We start from the raw sequence: 18,457 nt of genomic DNA on the forward strand, positions 1-18,457 counted from the left end.
ATAAAGGAAGCAGACTTTGCTTGGGCTGAATGGTGAATACTTGAATTGCTGAGTTTCTCTTTTTTGTTTTAAAATCTAACCCTATTTTTAAAATCTACTCCTTACCTTTCCCTTCCTTATTCTAATTGAGCCAAAAAGATGCAACATTTTCAATGGTATAAAAGGTTTGCTGAGGCATGAACTCTGCACATGCACAGAGGCTAGATCAGCTTACAAAAGAGAGAGAGAGAGAGAGAAAGGAGGGGGGGAGAGAGAAGGTTTGGAGAGCCTGAAACCTATACAAATTTCCTTATGTAAAACCTTGAACCATTGAGGGAAATCACCCTTAATGTGTTTTGCTCCAGGGCTACTTAAGACAATAAAGTTAAGTACTGGGCATGCCAAATTCTTTTCACAGGTAAATATCAAAGCACTCCCACTGTGAGTTCCTCTCTTGAGTAGTTCCCCCCCCCATTGGATTTAAATTTTATAAGTTTTTTTTTGTGTGTGTGTGTGTATGTGTATATGCCTATGCATTTTAGGAACAGCATTTCCTGACAAACCTCTCACATGAAAAAATTTTTCCCTTTCAACAGGTGTGTATATGCCTATACATTTTAGGAACAGCATTTCCTGACAGACCTCTCACATGAAATAATTTTCCTTTTTAACAGAGTGTCCTTTCTTTTCTCCCACAGCACAAATGATAATGAGGGGATGCAAACAGTGATTTAAATACTCTATAAAAAGTAATTGCATTTGTTTTTCTTTTGTCTTTCTTTCCTTAAAGCCAAACAGTCACTTTCTTTCTGTTCAGCAAAACAAGTCTGAATCCCTGCTATATTAGTTGATTTCCTTCTATCTCTTTGTGGCTTTGACATTTTTTTTTAGGTTACAAATAATCTGTTTTCGTTTATTAAGTTCGTTTTATTAGTTCTTCCATTATATATATGAAATTAATCGAAGCACAACCAAACATTGTTTGTGGAATGGTATTTGTTTACCTTTGGCCTGAGCATTTCTTACTAATTCTGTCATTTTGGCTAGTGCAAGGTACCTGCACAACTTTAAATTGCCATTCATTTTTATTGGTATTAACTCATTTCCCAGTATTCCGCTATTAACATTACAGCTGATGTCACATCAAGAAACACTTTTATTTTCATTTGGGATGTTAGAATGCCAAAACAGATTACTTCAGGTTACTTATTAATGGTGTGTCTTAGCATTTATTTATTTTTGGTTCCTCATAGCTCATTTTGTGTGTGTGTGTTCTACTTTAGGGACATGTTCATCACATGCTGAAAGTCAGTTTCATGAAGTTCTTTTATCAGATAGCACATGGTGAATTTTAAGTTTTTCCCCATTGTTTTCCCATTTTTTTCAGTCTAGTAGTAATCTGCGTGGTTTTGATAATATATTTAATAATAATTCTTTTCTAAATCTGATGTCCTTGTGTCAAGTTTGTTTTCATCTGACTGGTAATCTAATTTTTTGCTTTCTTTTGTATTTTTTAACCTTTGTATTTTTTACAGTTCTCTTTCTATACATGTGGAGTAATTCTTATTTTATAATATGAAAAGAACAACAACAAAAACTAAGTGAAGGAAAGCAAACAAACTTAGCAGATAATAACAGTAATTATGTGGAAATGTGATAATAAATAATAATAAATAATTTTATTTATATCCTGCCCTCCCCAGCCGAAGCTGGGCTCAGGGCGGCTAACAACAATCAAAATAGTCCAATAATGATAATGAATAAAATGTTTAATCCACTAAGATTGTTATTATTTGCAGCTTCCCATGAAAACTGGAGGACATCCTTTTTGCCTTTTGCCCCTTCCTTGTCTGTGTCTTTAAGTCTCCCCAAAAACCCTGCCCCCTTACAGGATATCACTTCTACAGATGTGCAATGATGAAAAGGAGCAACAACCCCTCAGTTCTTCGCCATCACAAGACCAGCAACACCAGAGTTTTCAAAGTGCCCACAGCTATCTCTTTCAAAGGATATAGACTGAGGGGGGAGTGGGGCTGACAAAGGGGGGAGGAGTTGAATTGCAAGGACATTTTCTCACTTTTGAAACTCAAGCCTCTGTGCTCCAGGATTCAAAAGATACATACGTAAAAGATCACAATTGTGTCAAGATATGCAACAGATATTTAATTATTTTGTTTTGTATTATGTGTTATTATGTAAGAATGTTGAAATGTGTCTGACAGTGTGATTTCCACAAAGGGGGGCAATTTATTGTGTGTAATTGTTTTTATGTTTTATGTCTTATTGCTTACACACCAATGGAGAATTCTCATGCATTTTATACTTTCTAATAGCTCACACTATTGTGTAGTCCAATGTTTAGATAACCACAATTCGTTGTCCCACCTGGCACTATGCCAACCTTCCCTACCCATTTTAAAAAATGTGCTAAAACTTGCTTTACCAAGGAGAAGCTTCTAAGAAACATGAAGGTGGATATGCTTTGGTTTAGCAGGAATGATTTCTTATAGACTTAAATTGACTTATTTGGACAACTGCCCTTGTTAAGAATGGTTTTCTTTTAACAGATTGGTTTGAAGAGTTGAGAACCATGGGGCAAGATAAATTCAAATTGGACTCAGTTTGAATTGGGCAAGTGTATCCAGGCTGCAATTAGCCTTTTGGTCCTTTAAGTGCAAGTGAGCAACCCCCATGCGTGCAAAACCACAGCCTATAATAGAATCCCATAGCTAAAGGCCAAGGCGAAGACCTCTCCCTCACGAGATGCCCAAACCTGTGCCAGCTATGGTGAATGCCAGGCGACATGGTTAAATGAAAGCCCTGAGGGGATTCAACAGACAGGATGTGTTGCTGTAGCACTATGTCAGTGTGAGACCACAGAAGAGCTACCTTGACACCTGAGAACACACAAATGGCGAGGGGGGGGGAAGCCAACTGCATTTTTCAGTCAATTAGACCTTCCTGCTAGGTGTAAAGCATAAAACACTATTGAGAATGCCACAACTAATTTAGCAACAAAATACAAGAGGTGTTCTTTATATAATACCCTATATGCAGCTACCTGCACTGCTATACTTGCAAATGACCGTAAGAGGCATGGCTTGCAAGTCCCTTTCAGGTTTGCATAAAGCCACACATCCCATTCACCGAGATTTAGGGTGCGGAGAAAAGATTTGCAAGTTCTTACAGAACTTTAATGCAAATCTATCTCCGAATGGGGGACTGATACGGAACGGAAGGGGGGGGCTCCTTTCCCCCTTCCTTCTAGGAACATCCGAGGCCCCGCTTATTCCTATGGCCCCGCTTTAGCCAATCACAGACCTCCTGTTACAATGTATCCATTCTGTTTCTGCTTTTGCCCTATAGTACAGAATGGGTTTGAAATCATTGAAATCTTTAAAAATTGATATAAAATCAACCGTAACTCCAATTTCTTCGCTCTCAGTGTCATTCAACTCAGTTCCCCGTGGACTCCATAATGCTATCCCTACTTCCATAATCCCCGAAGCGGCAGGTCACGTACGCAGGAACTTCTTAATTTGCCAAACCTTCCCTCTAGGCAATATTAGGTGGCAGACGATGCATATCTCTGACCCATTGTCTTGCCACCACCGGTACTCAATAAATGTGTATCTATGTATATTTCCCGCTCCGCATATCCCCCCTCCCTCATCCGAAAATGCTAATTAATGTAATCCCACCTTTTCATAATGTATTCATGACGTGTAAAGTATATTCATGATGTAACTTGTGAAACCCAACCTTCCCATAATGTATTCGTGACGTTTCATGCACTGTATTCTGGGATATGGAGGGAAATTTCAAAAGTTCATGTCACCCCTTTCTCTGGGTTCAATCTCGCCTTGAACCTGTTGCGCAATAAACTTGGATCTTCTGCAGTTTGCTCCTGCGTCCGGCTGAGCTCATTTTCTTCCGCAGGGACCCACGGACTTAGTCCGATGAGCTGGGTGGCAGAGTAACACTGCACCCAGATTTTACCGTAACAGTCCCGCTCCCAGTATCTGGGAAGCTGAAGAATTTTTTATTTTTATTTTTATTCTTTTTAGTGGGGGGCTCAGGTGAGGCAACCTAAGGGGTGTGCAAACAGGAATTTCCCTCTTTTGGGTTGCACTCGAACTCCTTAGGTACTTTGTGCCAAGTGAAAATGTGCAGTTGGTAGTACCTAAAAACTGGTTCAGATTAATAAAACTGGAACAGCTTTGTCTAGGGCAGACCACCTGTACCTATGAAAATAATGATTGCAATGTGGTATCTTGTTGATTAGATTGGTTTGTGTCATTGGAATTTGCAGGCGCTGAGAACTAAAAACCAGCTAAGGCAGTCTGATAAATTGAGAGTCGTTCAGCTGATATCTCATTTTAACAGATTAATCGATTACTGAAACAGTGTGCTAACTTTTGTCTTATGCAAAAGTCCTGGCCAGCCTGAATGAAAGCACGTTTTTTGTCATTCTGAGGCGCACTAACAGCAAAGTTACTTATTAATCCAAGTCTTTTAAGTGACTCAGTAGAAAGTGGCCCAATTGTAACGTTTTCAGCAATAAGATAAACCTACATTAACCTGCAAGAGGGGTGACTTTAAACTGTTGCCGTGACCCACAACCTAATTCAAACCCTTGTTTGTAGAACGGCAAATTTAAAACCATTTTAATCAATAAATGGGTAAGTCTTGCGCGAAATCCGTCTCCCATAGTGGCAAGCTTCCCATCGGTCTTAATGGAGCAGAATTTACCTTTTTTTTTTACCTTACTTGTCTGATTTTGCTGGTGGCGACTTTTATTTGTGGTATGTCACAGAGAATGAAGAAATAACGGTGGTGTTAAGGTTGCCCGTTTGCTCTGATTCTCTCATGCTTCTTTCAGCAATTTCAAAATGTGCCTGTATTGAGGTTCTGGTTTTAGGTGCACCTATTTAAAATTGAGTTTTTGATCAACCCACTAAACATTTAGAATGGAGTTAAGCCTAAACATCAGCAAGCAGCCCCAGTTATTCCCAGTAGTGAGATTTTTATGATTTTCATAATACAGTGGTGCCCCGCAAGACGAATGCCTCCCAAGACGGAAAACTCGCTTGACGAAAGAGTTTTCCGTTTTGGAGGTGCTTCGCAAAACGAATCTCCTATGGGCTTGCTTCGCAAGACGACAATGTCTTGCGAGTTCCTGCGGTCCCCCCCCCTTTTCTAAGCCGCTAAGCCGCTTATCAGCTGATCCGATCAGCAGATAAGCCGCTAAAAGTCGCTAATAGCGCTAATAGCGCTAATCCGCTAATCCGTCAATGGGCTTGCTTCGCAAGACGAAAAAACTGCTAGACGAAGAGAATCACAGAACGGATTCTTTTCGTCTTGCGAGCCACCACTGTACAATAAAATAGCAAACAGAATAAGTAGAATACAGAATCCTATCTTAAAAGTAATTCTTAGTCCTTGGCTCCTCCCAGCCAGGAGGAAATCCAGGAGACCAACATTTCCCTGTCCCTCACCCAGGGTCCTCCATCAACCATCTCCCACCCCCATGAGAATATAATCTCTGGACCTTAATAAAGGTCAACAAGCAGCCCTAGCTATTATATTGCATTTCTAAAAATAAATGCAAATGGTTTATTGTATCCTTGGACTCAGCTATACAGCTTCAAATAAAACATGTGTTGTAAAGTGCATTACACAAATGCGTCACTAGATGGTGATGGTGAGCTATGGCAAAGTCAATATATTTTTCAAAACTTTTTTTAAAAAAGCATTTTCTCAACGTTTTTTTTTTTATATATATGTGTCTAGATTCCACCCTAGTCAAATTTTCTCTGTCCTGATGGTTCTGAATTTCTTTAACCAAACCAAGGGTGATTGTGTAATGAGTCGGCTGCCTGGTGTGTTGAAATCTGGATTATTTTATCTCTGCTGCAGAGTGAGAAGAAATCGTGAAGCAACTGCTCACGCGTAGGCTCCCCCTTCCCCCTTCTTTTTGACACTCAATTGGTTCATTTGGGTATAAAACCTCTTCACACCCCTTAATAATTTGAACTAAATTTACTACATAAGACAAAGGCACAACTCAGTAGATGAGAACTTCTTTGATTTTGGTTTCTAGATTTTGGTTTCTAGATTTTGAAAGCATTCCCATTTTGTCTGTGCTAAATTTCCTGGTTTACCCTTATCGACCAGCTGCTAGCTTTTCAGTTTTGGTCCACTTTTATCTTGTGTGTACTAATGTTTCCGCTGACTTTTTTTTTCTTTCAATTGCCTGTTTCGATCTCGTTATACAGTTGGGTTATATAACTGGAATTCTTTCTTTTCCCCCCTTAAAAAATATTGAAAATGTTGGCATATATAAATCTTTAAAAATATAAATAACCAGGGGGATCTGCAACAAAATGTCGTGGAACGGAGTGATCCTGTTTAGGGTGCCAGCCAGGCTGGCGTGCCCATCTCCAGGATATTCCGTTCCGTTTCCCCTCCCCACTAGTATTCAGACAGCTTTGTGTACCAACTGAGCATGCTCAACTCTAATTGGGCTGATTGTTTATCTATCTATCATCTATCTATCTATCTATCTATCTATCTATCTATCTATCTATCTATCTATCTATTGCTCACCCTTCACTGTAAGCTCCCAGGGCAGGTTACAGCATTAAAAACAAAATTAAAAACAATTGTGGGTGTCCCTCGCCCTTAGTTCCCCTCTCCCTAGTTCTGCAGACATTGGGGCCCCCCAAATCTGTTGCCACCTCTCTTTGGTATATGGATGATGTCATTTTGGGTACATAAAAGATTCCACTGTTTATAGACTCTTCAAACGGGACAGAGGAAAAATAAAAGTGTAAGAAACTGAATATGCTGGGGCAGATCAAAAGTCACCAACCACAGCCCAGCTGTAAGTGTTCCTAGGAAGCTGGCCGTGGCAGAGATAATAATAATAATAATAATAATAATAATAATAATAATAATAATAATAACAACAACAACAACAACAACTTTTATTTATATCCCGCCCTCCCCAGCCGAAGCCGGGCTCAGGGCGGCTAACAACAATAAAACAGTACAAAAGTACAGCATAAACAACACTCTAAAATCATTCATTATAAAATTAATTAATTCAAGCCACTGGCAACCATTGGGCCAGAGCTCCGCGAAGATTGCCGAGGGAGGGAGTCAGGCTGTAACCATTCCCTGCAGTTCGTCCCCAGAAACTAGTCATCAGACAGACAGCCTCTGCCGATGGAGGCTCCCTTTCTAGCTAGGTAAAGGTAAAGGGACTCCTGACCATTAGGTCCAGTCGCGGCCGACTCTGGGGCTGCGGTGCTCATCTCGCTTTATTGGCTGAGGGAGCCTGCGTACAGCTTCCGGGTCATGTGGCCAGCATGACTAAGCCGCTTCTGGCGAACCACAGCAGTGCACAGAAACGCCGTTTACCTTCCTGCTGGAGTGGTACCTATTTATCTACTTGCACTTTGACGTGCTTTCGAACTGCTAGGTTGGCAGGAGCAGGGACCGAGCAACGAAAGCTCGGGATTTGAACCACCGACCTTCTGATCGGCAAGTCCTAGGCTCTGTGTTTTAACTCACAGCGCCACCCGTGTCCCTCCTTTCTAGCTGTTGATAAGCCTTAATCCTTCATGAAATCAGGATGCCTAAAGTTAACCGATCAGCGTCCTTTCTTCTGACAGGCATTTAAAGCACATAAATACACAAAGCTGGGAATTTTAAAATACTGTACAGTAGGAAGTGTTCTTAACGTGCCGGCGCTGATTTCACCCGGTGAAACCAAATCTTCCTAGAAAGGGAAAAGATTCTGACCCTGTTTGGAGGCGTGTTGGATTTGCCCTTTTGCACATTCATTTTATACAGAGGAGTTTTATCAGGAAGAACAAACGAATGTGTTAGAGGGGGACTAGGAGAGAGGATTGGAATCATGCGGCCTTACTCTGCCCCACTGTTCTCCATTCACAGGGCTTTAGGTTTCGCCTCCTTGCTTTACAAAACAGCCACCAGCCTGGACGGCTTCGGAAAGGGCTACAAACGCAGAAAACATTTTGGGGACGGGATTGCCTGGCATGTTTTGCAATGACGCCCCCCCCCATTTGCATGGAAAAGTCCTTTTTGAAGCTCATAGGTGGGTTCCAGAGCAGTTTGCAACAGAGGACTGCCTTTTCCAGCTCTCCTGGGGCTCGATCTTAGAGGTGCAATTCTGACACCTAGCCAGGGCTGGATTAAGGTTTGACGAGGCCCTAAGCTACTGAAGGTAATGGGGCCCTTTCTATGTCCAGCTGTCCTTTGTCAACAACAAATTGTCGCTGTATTTTGTGTTGAATATATGCTATATGGTAATTTATGGACCTCTTAAGTATCTAAAGCCATTTGCACATGTTGCGATGCAACCGGTCCATGCAAAATGTAGGCACCCTATACAGTAGAACCTCGGCTTTTGCAACTTCAGGTTGCAAACACAGCAAACCCGGAAGTATTTTCCCAGGTTTCGCTGCTCGTGCATGCGCAGAAGCGCTCTACGCGCCACACACATGTGCAGAAGCACTCTATCGTGCCACACGCATGTGCAGAACAGGCACTTCCGGTTGCGGAAACCTCGGGATCCAGACCGGAGCTCTGGAATGGATCCCATCCGCAACCAGAGGTACTACTGTACAGTGGTGCCTCGCAAGACGAAATTAATTCGTTCCGCGAGTTTTGTCGTCTTGCGATTTCTTTCGTCTTGCGAAGCACGGTGTCGGGAAAGTTTTGGAAAAGCTTCAAAAATCACCAAAGTCTTCAAAAACCTCAAAAAAGGCTACCACACCGCGTTCTATGAGTTGCTCCTCGAAGTCAAGTCGCAACTGTATTAACGGTGTTAAGAAAAAGGAAACAAACTTGCAAGACGTTTCCGCCTTGCGAAGCAAGCCCATAGGGAAAATTGTCTTGCGAAGCAGCTCAAAAAACAAAAAAACCCTTTCGTCTAGCGAGTTTTTTGTCTTGCGAGGCATTCGTCTTGCGAGGTACCACTGTATGTAGAAATGAGCAAACCTGTGATATTTTAGGGAGCAGGCTAGCAGGCGGTGCCCATTACTTACATCATAGGAGCCTACGCAACACAAAACACTGTTGCTGTATGTAGGTTTTATTTTATTTGTTTTTTAACTTATATTTTGGAAATGTACATCCAGGTTTTTTTTCCTTTAATTTTTTTGGGGGCCCCCAAGAGAGTGGGGCCCTAAGCTATAGCTTGTTTAGCTTATACGTAAATCCGGCAGTGCACCCAGCTAGTAACTTCCGCCAGGTGTAAGGCTCCAGCTGAAGTCTAAGGCCTGGCAATACAACGTCAGCTGCCCATTATATGTTGCCTTTTGGTGTCATGTAGATTCCAGTTCCTGGGTGCTTGGACCCAGTACAAGAAGTGGTGCTAATGGCGAAGTAACCCAGACTTGGTCACTCCGAATCCCACACCATAAGTGTGGCCTCTCTTGGCAGGGACTCAAATGATCCTGACACCATCAAGTCTCGCTTGGCCCCCCAAGACTAACTTGGGCTGTTCTTAGTTTTCACTGGATATTGCTCAGTGAGTTTCATCGTCAACTTTTCACGCATTCAGGTTTTTTTTAAAAAAAGGATTTGTGTTTTATTTGTTTATCACGATTATATACATACAGCCTTTCTGCCAAGACACCCGAGGTGGTTTACAAATTATAAAATACCAAAACAAATAAATCACATGAAATATTGTATATATGTAGATCTGTATCAATTAGCTGCTACTTAAGGTAAAGGTAAAGGTAAAGGTAAAGGGACCCCTGACCATTAGGTCCAGTCGTGGCCAACTCTGGGGTTGCGGCGCTCATCTCGCTTTATTGGCCGGGGGAGCCAGCGTACAGCTTTCGGGTTCATGTGGCCAGCATGACTAAGCCGCTTCTGGCAAACCAGAGCAGCGCACGGAAACGCCCTTTATCTTCTCACCGGAGTAGTACCTATTTATCTACTTGCACTTTGACGTGCTTTTGAACGGCTAGGTTGGCAGGAGCAGGGACCGAGCAACAGGAGCTCACCCCGTCGCGGGGATTCGAACTGCTGACCTTCGGATCGGCAAGTCCTAGGCTCTGTGGTTTAACCCAATCCATCCTTTGCTAATCATCCTGCCTTTTTTAAACTGTAAATCTAGGGGCAGACTTTAAACATCATTATTACTGTGCAATGTGTGGTCCTTATGGCACAGGCTGGGGAAAGGGCCATGGCTCAGGGGCAGAATATGTGCTTTGCATGCAGAAGGTCCCAAATTCAATTCCTGGTATCCCAGGAATGGTATAGTGCTTCTTCTTAAGTTCTTCTGTTCCATGTCACCTGGCTACTTTTAATTACTGCTTTATTTATGATGTGACTTATTCTATATATATATATATATTTGTGTTTTTTATTGGGTTTTTCACAAACAAACAAGAAGAAAATAAAGCAATCCTTTACAATCAACATTTTAAGTCATCATATTTACACTGCGTGTCCTCACGCCTCGACTTCCTTCCTTCCCTGCTTCGGTTTTCTTGAGATATATCCCCTCCTGTAGATTCTTATTCCCCTTCTATGCACATCGCAGGAATTATGTTAACCCTGCCATAGTTTTTAAGCTTTTACAGTTTGTTCTTATATATGCCATAAATTTACCCCATTCTTCATCAAACTTTGTCCCTTTTTGGTCTCTTATTCTATATGTCATTTTAGCTAATTTTGTATATTCAAAAAATTTATTCTAAATTTTGTAGATTGTTTAGTGATCTACGAATTTATAGATATTGCAAATTATATCTGGAAATGGCCACATGCTCACTGGTAGAGCATCGGCTTTGCAAGAAGTGCTCAGCCACACCTGCAGGTAGACATCCCTGCCTGAAACCCAGAGAGAGCTGCTACCAGTCAGTGTAGGGAATACTGAACTAGATGGGCCTATCCTCTGCCTCGGGATCAGGCAGGTTTGTTTTTCGTTTTTGTTCTGACTGGCCCTGTGGACCTCGGATCTGATCTTTGGGAAGCCTGCAGACAGGACCTGAGCACTACAAGTTCTTCTCTGTCATAAAAAACCATAAGCTTTATATATTATTATTATTAGTATTAGTATTATTAAATTTATATACTACCCTTCGTGTGTGTGTGTCTATAGGATGTGTGGATCCAGAATTGACCTCCACAGTCACTTACGGACTCATTGTTAAGACCGTGTTCATGGAAGACAATCTTACTCGTCTACGATTGATCGCCAAAGACAGACATAGTCAAACTCGGCCCTCCAGATGTTTTGGGACTACAACTCCCATCATCCCTAGCTAACAAGACCAGTGGTCAGGGTTGATGGGAGTTGTAGTCCCAAAACATTTGGAGGGCCGAGTTTGACTATGCCTGGCCAAAGAAGATCTCTCTCTCTCTCTATCTCTCCACACACATATAGTTTGAGCTATCTCTATCTCTCTACTCCACATATAGTTTGAGCTATCGTTATGCTACCAACGTTGCGATGGAAATCTTATCAAATAAATAAAGAGGCGTCATCAAGCGACAAGGGCGTGAGCAACCACCCGTTGCCGCCCAGGTTTGCCAAGGGCACACAGTAAGCCTGCCCTAATTTGCAGTGTTGGGTAGAAAGACTTGCTAACATCAGACGTCAAAGAAATAAACAACTATCGGACTTTTAGAAGACATCCGAAGGCAGCCCTGTTTAGGGAAGCTTTTAGTATTTGAAGAATCATTGTATTTTAATATTCTTCTGGAAGCTGCCCAGAGTGGCTGGGGAAACCCAGCCAGATGGGTAGGGTAGAAATAATAAATTATTATTATTATTATTATTATTATTATTATTATTATTATTATTATTATGCTGGCTGGGGCTGATGTTCTGATAAGAACATCAGAAGTGCTGGATCCGGCCAATGGCCCATTTAAGTCCAGCATTCTGTTCTCACAGTGGCCAGCCAGATTCCTGTAGGAAACTCCAAGCAGGCTCCGATCACAAGAACCCCTCTCATGGTTTCCAGAAGCTGGTACAGTCGTACCTCGGGTTAAGTACTTAATTCGTTCTGGAGGTCCGTTCTTAACCTGAAACTGTTCTTAACCTGAAGCACCACTTTAACTAATGGGGCCTCCTGCTGCCGCTCCGCCGCCGGAGCACGATTTCTGCTCTCATCCTGAAGCAAAGTTCTTAACCTGAGGTACTATTTCTGGCTTAGTGGAGTCTGTAACCTGAAGCGTATGTAACCCGAGGTACCACTGTATTCAGAAGCTTGGCTGCCTCCAGCCGTTCCGGCTGAGCATAGCCGTCACTGTAGTCCAGAACATCTTGGGGGCACCAGGTTGGGGAAGGCTGCTATAGAGGCTCGCCTGCTGCTTGGCTTAATGCATTTTAAAGAATCTATTTATTTTTCCACAGGCTTTTAAAAGACAATGATTTCCCAGCCTGTGTTACGCTTAACGCCGGGGCTGTTTCATTCTCTGACATTTTTCCAGGGTCGCATGAACTGCTGCTTGCGAAACATGATTATGATTATGATTATGATTATTATTATTATTATTATTATTACTGTGGTACCTCGGGTTAAGTACTTTCGGAGGTCCGTTCTTAACCTGAAACTGTTCTTAACCTGAAGCACCACTTTAGCTAATGGGGCCTCCTGCTGCCGCTGCGCTGCTGGAGCACAATTTCTGTTCTCATCCTGAAGCAAAGTTTTTAACCTGAAGCACTATTTCTGGGTTAGCGGAGTCTGTAACCTGAAGCGTATGTAACCTGAAGCGTATGTAACCTGAAGCGTATGTAACCTGAGGTACCACTGTATTATTATTATTATTATTAAGCTTTTGTTGGTTATACCTTGATTGTTTCAGTGATGGTTTATAAACAAAGAGGGAAAGGAATTGCTGAATTAACTAACAGAACTGGAATACAAAAAAGGGAGGTGTGAGGAGGTCAGGGAAGTAAGGAAATGAAATGTAAGGCATGGAAAGATTGATGTGTTTTTAAAGTGTTTTTTATCTTTTTTCTGTATTTTGTATTTTTTTCCTTTTTATTTCTTTTTCCTTTTCCCCTCTTTTTATTTATGTAATCTTTTCTTTGAAACTTTAATAAATATCATATATATATATATATATATATATATATATATATATATGACACGGTGCTGTTGCTGATGTTAAAATATCGGGTAACGTCGCGCAGAGAATTGCACTGGTAGATAGGGGGAATAAAATAAATAATGACCCTTGGCAACCCATGCGTAAGAGGCAGAGCTTAGCACCCGGCGGAAGCGACGTGGCAATATTAATATATTTTCCATTGCTTAGGTTACTGTGCACGCTGATTATATTGCTGGCTTGGATTCAAGCCAAAGGTCCGTGTAGCCTGCCATTTTGGAGACTCGATGCCTGTGAGTGACCCAGCAGACGTCATCCCAGAGATGCTCACCTACCCTTGTCGCTATTCCCCAAGGATTGGCTTTTAGCGGTACGACAGGGCTTCCATTTTAGATCTCATCATGGTGACCACAGTTAATCTGCCCCTGAGGAAATTTTATCTAATCTTTCTGCAGAACTATTGATAGGAGCGCCTATGACTGCGTCCTCTTTTGGGTAGTTCCACAAGTTAAGTACGAGTCACGTGAAGTGTTTCATTTTGTTAAGCCAATCTTTGTGTGGCCCTCAGTTCTAGAGAGACGCACAGATTAATTTTTTTATCTCAAGTTGATTTCCACTGTGTTCCTTGAGGGTTACTCCTAAGCAAGTGCCCATTGAATTGGGACCTTAGGCTTTTAAAAAAAGAGACTTCTGTCTGAGTACATTATGCACAGAATGGTATAATAATAATAATAATAATAATAATAATAATAATAATAATAATAATATTTATACCCCCGTCCATCTGGCTGGGTTTCCCCAGCCACTCTAGGCGGCTCCCTTCCGAATATTAAAAACACAATAGAGCATTAAACACTAAAAACTTCCCCCAAACAGGGCTGCCTTCAGATGTCTTCTAAAATTAAGTTACAGGTCTGCCATAGTTGAAACAAAATAAAAAAATTCAATAGGAAGGGATTTTATTTTATTTTTTGTTTCAAAAGTAAGATAGTTGTTTATTTCCTTTATATCTGAAGGGAGGGTGTTCCACAGGGTGGGTGCCACTACCGAGAAGGCCCTCTGCCTGGTTCCCTGTAACCTCACTTCTCGCAGGGAGGGAACCGCCAGAAAGCCCTCGGACCTCAGTGTCTGGGCTGAATGATGGGGGTGGAGACGCTCCTTCAGGTATACTGGGCCGAGGCCATTTAAGGCTTTAAAGCTCAGCACCAACACTTTGAATTTTGCTCGGAAACATACTGGGAGCCAATGTAGGTCTTTCAAGACCGGTGTTATATGGTCTCAGCGGCCGCTCCCAGTCCCCACCCAGTCTAGCTGCCAGAATGAGTGTTTTTTGGAGCAATCCTGGCCACCCGTGCATTGCTGAGAGAGCGCAAGGAACTACAGTGGTACCTCTGGTTACATACATTTCAGGTTACATACGCTTCAGGTTACAGACTCCGCTAACCCAGAAATAGTACCTTGGGTTAAGAACTTTGCTTCAGGATGAGAATAGAAATCGTGCTCCGGCGGCGCGGCAGCAGCAGGAGGCCCCATTAGCTAAAGTGGTGCTTCAGGTTAAGAACAGTTTCAGGTTAAGTACAGACCTCCGGAACGAATTAAGTACTTAACCCGAGGTACCACTGTAAGTAGGCCACGTAGCAGCAGTGGACAGGGGAGAAAGCAAAAAAGGCGCATTTGGACGACAGAGGGCTATGCACTGCACTTGCTTTTACTCCCAAACACAGGGTGTTATATATATATTTTAGGGGTGGGGGACGGACACAGGTATTGTCCCTGCCTAGAATTACAACAGGAAGCAGCTATCGCCCAAAGTGCATGGGCAACAGAGCTCAGGATCTGAAGTGCTGGCAAGCTCCTGCTAAGACCAAACCGTAGGACCTGTGTTGGCATTGAAGAAACCCAGCCAGTCCCCTCCATAAGGGCCACCTTGTGCCCCCTTTGGAGGCTGGGGGGGAATTAAAGCTCAGCAGTATAGATCGCATCTGGGAAAAACTCCTTCCCGAGACCCTGGGAAGCTGATGTCAGGCGGCGCAGAGTAGGCAACATGCAGCCATTTTAGAAACTGGCGCCGCGACCTAGCCGACACCTGGTCGGAGGCAGGGGGCTGAGGAGCAACGTGTTGGGATTATAAGCTTCTTTGCTCAGTAATTAAATTTAATTAAAAACGAAAGAAATATGACACTGGGTTTCCTTTTTCTCCCACCTCCAAGACCCTGCAATCGCAGTTTTAATTTATATTGCTGCAACAGCAGGGAGGCGAGGGAGGAAGCACGGAATATGGAATCGACGGCAAAGTTTTCCAACCACAAGAAAGGTGGCTTTGAGATAGGCATTTGCAGGAGCGGCAGGAGAAAATGCCTCTTTTTGGGATACGGGACCAAGACGATATTGGTACACGCTGCGTCAGCTTAAGAGAAAGCTGGTGTTTTGAAAGACCCAGCTCCCGTTTTTGGAATGTAAAGTACTAAGGCTGCCTGGGCCCTTGGGTGCTACGATTGACCTGGTTGGAGGCTTCCTTTAGAAAACTTTACAGACTGTAACCATAAAACGACGGCCATAAAAACGGCGAGGTAAACACCCATGGGGGTTGGAGACGTCATTTGGCCCATAATCAGAGGTTGTAAATAAACGGTTGGATGCCAGGTGGTAAGAACAGAGCTGGGTGACCCATGGCTTCCGTGCCCTTCCAATGGCACCTGGGGTAGAGCCATGGTGACGCCGTGGCAGACCACATGCCTTGCATGCAGAAGGTTCAATCCCCAATCTCTGGGAAGGATTCGCTGTCTGAAACCTTGGAGAGGCACAACTAGTCCTCTTAGCTAGACAGGCCCATGCATTGACCAGATAGCTTTTGTTTCATTTTAACTGGCCATAGCTAGGAAAGAACTCTGGAATAATTGGGTCCGATCTAGGAGGGCAGTTCTTAACATCCCTAGGAACACGAGAAGAACCTTCTGGGTCACACTGGTGGTGGTCCAGCAGACTGTTTTCAGAGTGACCCACCATATCCCACAAGCAGGACCTGGGTGCGAAACCTACTCTCCCCACTTGGGATTTCCCAAAAACTGGTATTATTTGGAAGTTTTACTGCCCCCAACAGTGGAAATAGAACGTAGCTACTAGTAGCTCCATGGATAGTCTTACGCTCCATGGATTTGCCTAATCCTGTTTTAGTGCCATGCAATCTGGGGTCCACCACTGCCTCTTCTGAGAGCAAATGTTACTGAATTCCACAAGGTTGAACTGCCGAACTAAATTATACCGCCTGCTATTTTCCCTTCCTTTTAAATTGTCGACAGGTAGAATACTCCGTCTCTGCCTGCCTAGTAGCGATGCCCGGGACGGTTCCTTATAACAACAGGAGTTTTGAGTTGCGTATTCTGATAAAGGAAGTATATAGCCCAACACCCTGGAAGCACACAAGAGAGTCCCCAAGATTGCAGTACTGCCGGGTCTCACAATTAACATTATATCTCATTCATGTCCTAAATAGAGCAGTCACAGTTGCTTCTTTTAAACCCTACTCCTTAAAAAAAAAGCATCTATTCCCAAGTTATTCCCAAATTATTCCCAAGTTGTTGGGTTTTTTTTGCGCTATTTGGCACCTACCTCCGTGGGTTCGTTGTAGTATGAAGTCCATTCGGAAATGTCGTGCGATTCCATCTTGACAGAGCCCAGCATTCCAAAATCCCAGTAAGAAAGGGGGGAAAGGGAATCTTGCGAGCGCACACTAATTTTTATTTTTTAATCCTGGAATTGCTTTCTTTGCAAGGTTTAGTTATTACTATTCTTTGTCTTCTCAAAAAAATAAATGTGTTCTTTCTGAAATCCACCCGGCGACTGAGTCTGGTGCCGAATTAACTGTCCACTCCTCCTTTCGCCTCCCCTGAAAATGCACAGGGGCACTTTGGGAGCAGAGTTAAAGGAATCAACAGGCTTCCATGGCGCAGGGCAAAGTGAGACGATCCCTCCAATATTGGGGCATCGAGCCCGTTGCTTCCTCCCGCGGGGTGTTTCCGTGACACGCTTGCTGACCGCTGCCGTGTAGACCTGAACTGCTGCGTGTCCTCAGCTTGTCTCCAAGTAGATGAAGGGCTGTCCCTCTGGACAGAACCAAGTCTTTATAAAGCCAGGCATTTGCTCCCAATACTCCACCCGCTGGATGGCAATCAGAGTGTTCTTACCTGAGGTTTATCCCAGCCGGCCCGGCCAGGTTACCTCTGCCACCTTGTGGAAGAGAGGAGTTTGGCAAGAAAGCTGGCCACCAAGTGGGTATCACACGGCAGAGGCTCCTGTGGGTTAAATTACACTCAGCCTGCATGGACAGGGATGGCTGAGGTTGGCAACTGAGGCCTGGCCAGTAAGACAGGCAAAGGGCACAGTTCGCACCCACAGCCGTCAGAAGCAGAGGGAGAACATTTGCAGTTTGTACGCTCTGCTGTTGGCAAGTTAAGAGGGCTCGCTGGGTCTCTTGTCAATTCCTTTCCCCAGTCTTGGAGCTGGTATGTTCAAGGGAAACTTTGCGTTTTCGTTTTGAGTGGTGAGGGGATTCAGGTTGCCAACTTTAAACTGGGCCTTGCAGCTGTTCCTTACGCAGTAGTTCTGTGTACAGGGAAACTATTTGCCTCTGTAGCGTGAAGAGCTTCTAAATACCTGCAACGTGGCCGGTGTTAAAAACACGAGGTTTCCCGGGATCGGTCAGCAATCCAATAATAATAATAATAATAATAATAATAATAATAATAATAAATTATTTATACACCGTCCATCTGGCTGGGCCTCCCCAGCAACTATGGGCGATTTCCAACAAAATATTAAAATACAGTAACGCATCAAACATTAAAAGCTTCCCTAAACAGGGCTGCCTTCAGATGTCATCTAAAAGTCTGGTAGTTGTTCTTCTCTTTGACATCTGGTGGGAGGGTGTTCCACAGGGCGGGTGCCACCACCGAGAAGGCCCTCTGCCTGGTTCCCTGTAACTTGGCTTCTCGCAGTGAGGGAACCGCCAGAAGACCCTCAGCGCTGTACCTCAGTGTCCGGGTAGAATGATGGAGGTGGAGACGCTCCTACAGATATACTGGACCAAGGCCGTTTAGGGCTTTAAATGTCAGCACTAACACTTTGAATTGTGCTCAGAAACGTACTGGGAGCCAATGTAGGACTTTCAAGACCAGTGTTATATGGTCTCAGTGGCCACTCCCAGTCACCAGTCTAGCTGCTGCATTCTGGATTAGTTGTAGTTTCCGAGTCACCTTCAAAGGTAGCCCCACGTAGAGCGCGTTGCATTAGTCCAAGCGGGAGATAACCAGAGCGTGCACCACTCTGGTGAGGCAGTCCGTGGGCAGGTAGGGTCTCAGCCTGCGCACCAGAT

General features: G+C 43.4%; 1 protein-coding gene across 1 annotated transcript in view; it reads right to left on the reverse strand.

Annotated features, from left to right (window-relative positions):
- The window catches only part of FOXA3 (forkhead box A3), a 41,777-nt gene extending 24,124 nt beyond the window's left edge, over positions 1-17,653 (reverse strand). Inside the window, exon 1 of the mRNA XM_083515933.1 lies at positions 16,696-17,653. Within this exon, the coding sequence (XP_083372059.1) occupies positions 16,696-16,767 (72 nt within the window). The 5' untranslated portion in view covers positions 16,768-17,653. The remainder of the gene's footprint in view (positions 1-16,695) is intronic.
- Positions 17,654-18,457: the final 804 nt, after the last annotated feature.

The sequence above is a fragment of the Podarcis liolepis genome, assembly GCF_965112155.1.
Source record: "Podarcis liolepis genome assembly, chromosome: 7".
Classification (NCBI taxonomy): Eukaryota; Metazoa; Chordata; class Lepidosauria; order Squamata; family Lacertidae; genus Podarcis; species Podarcis liolepis.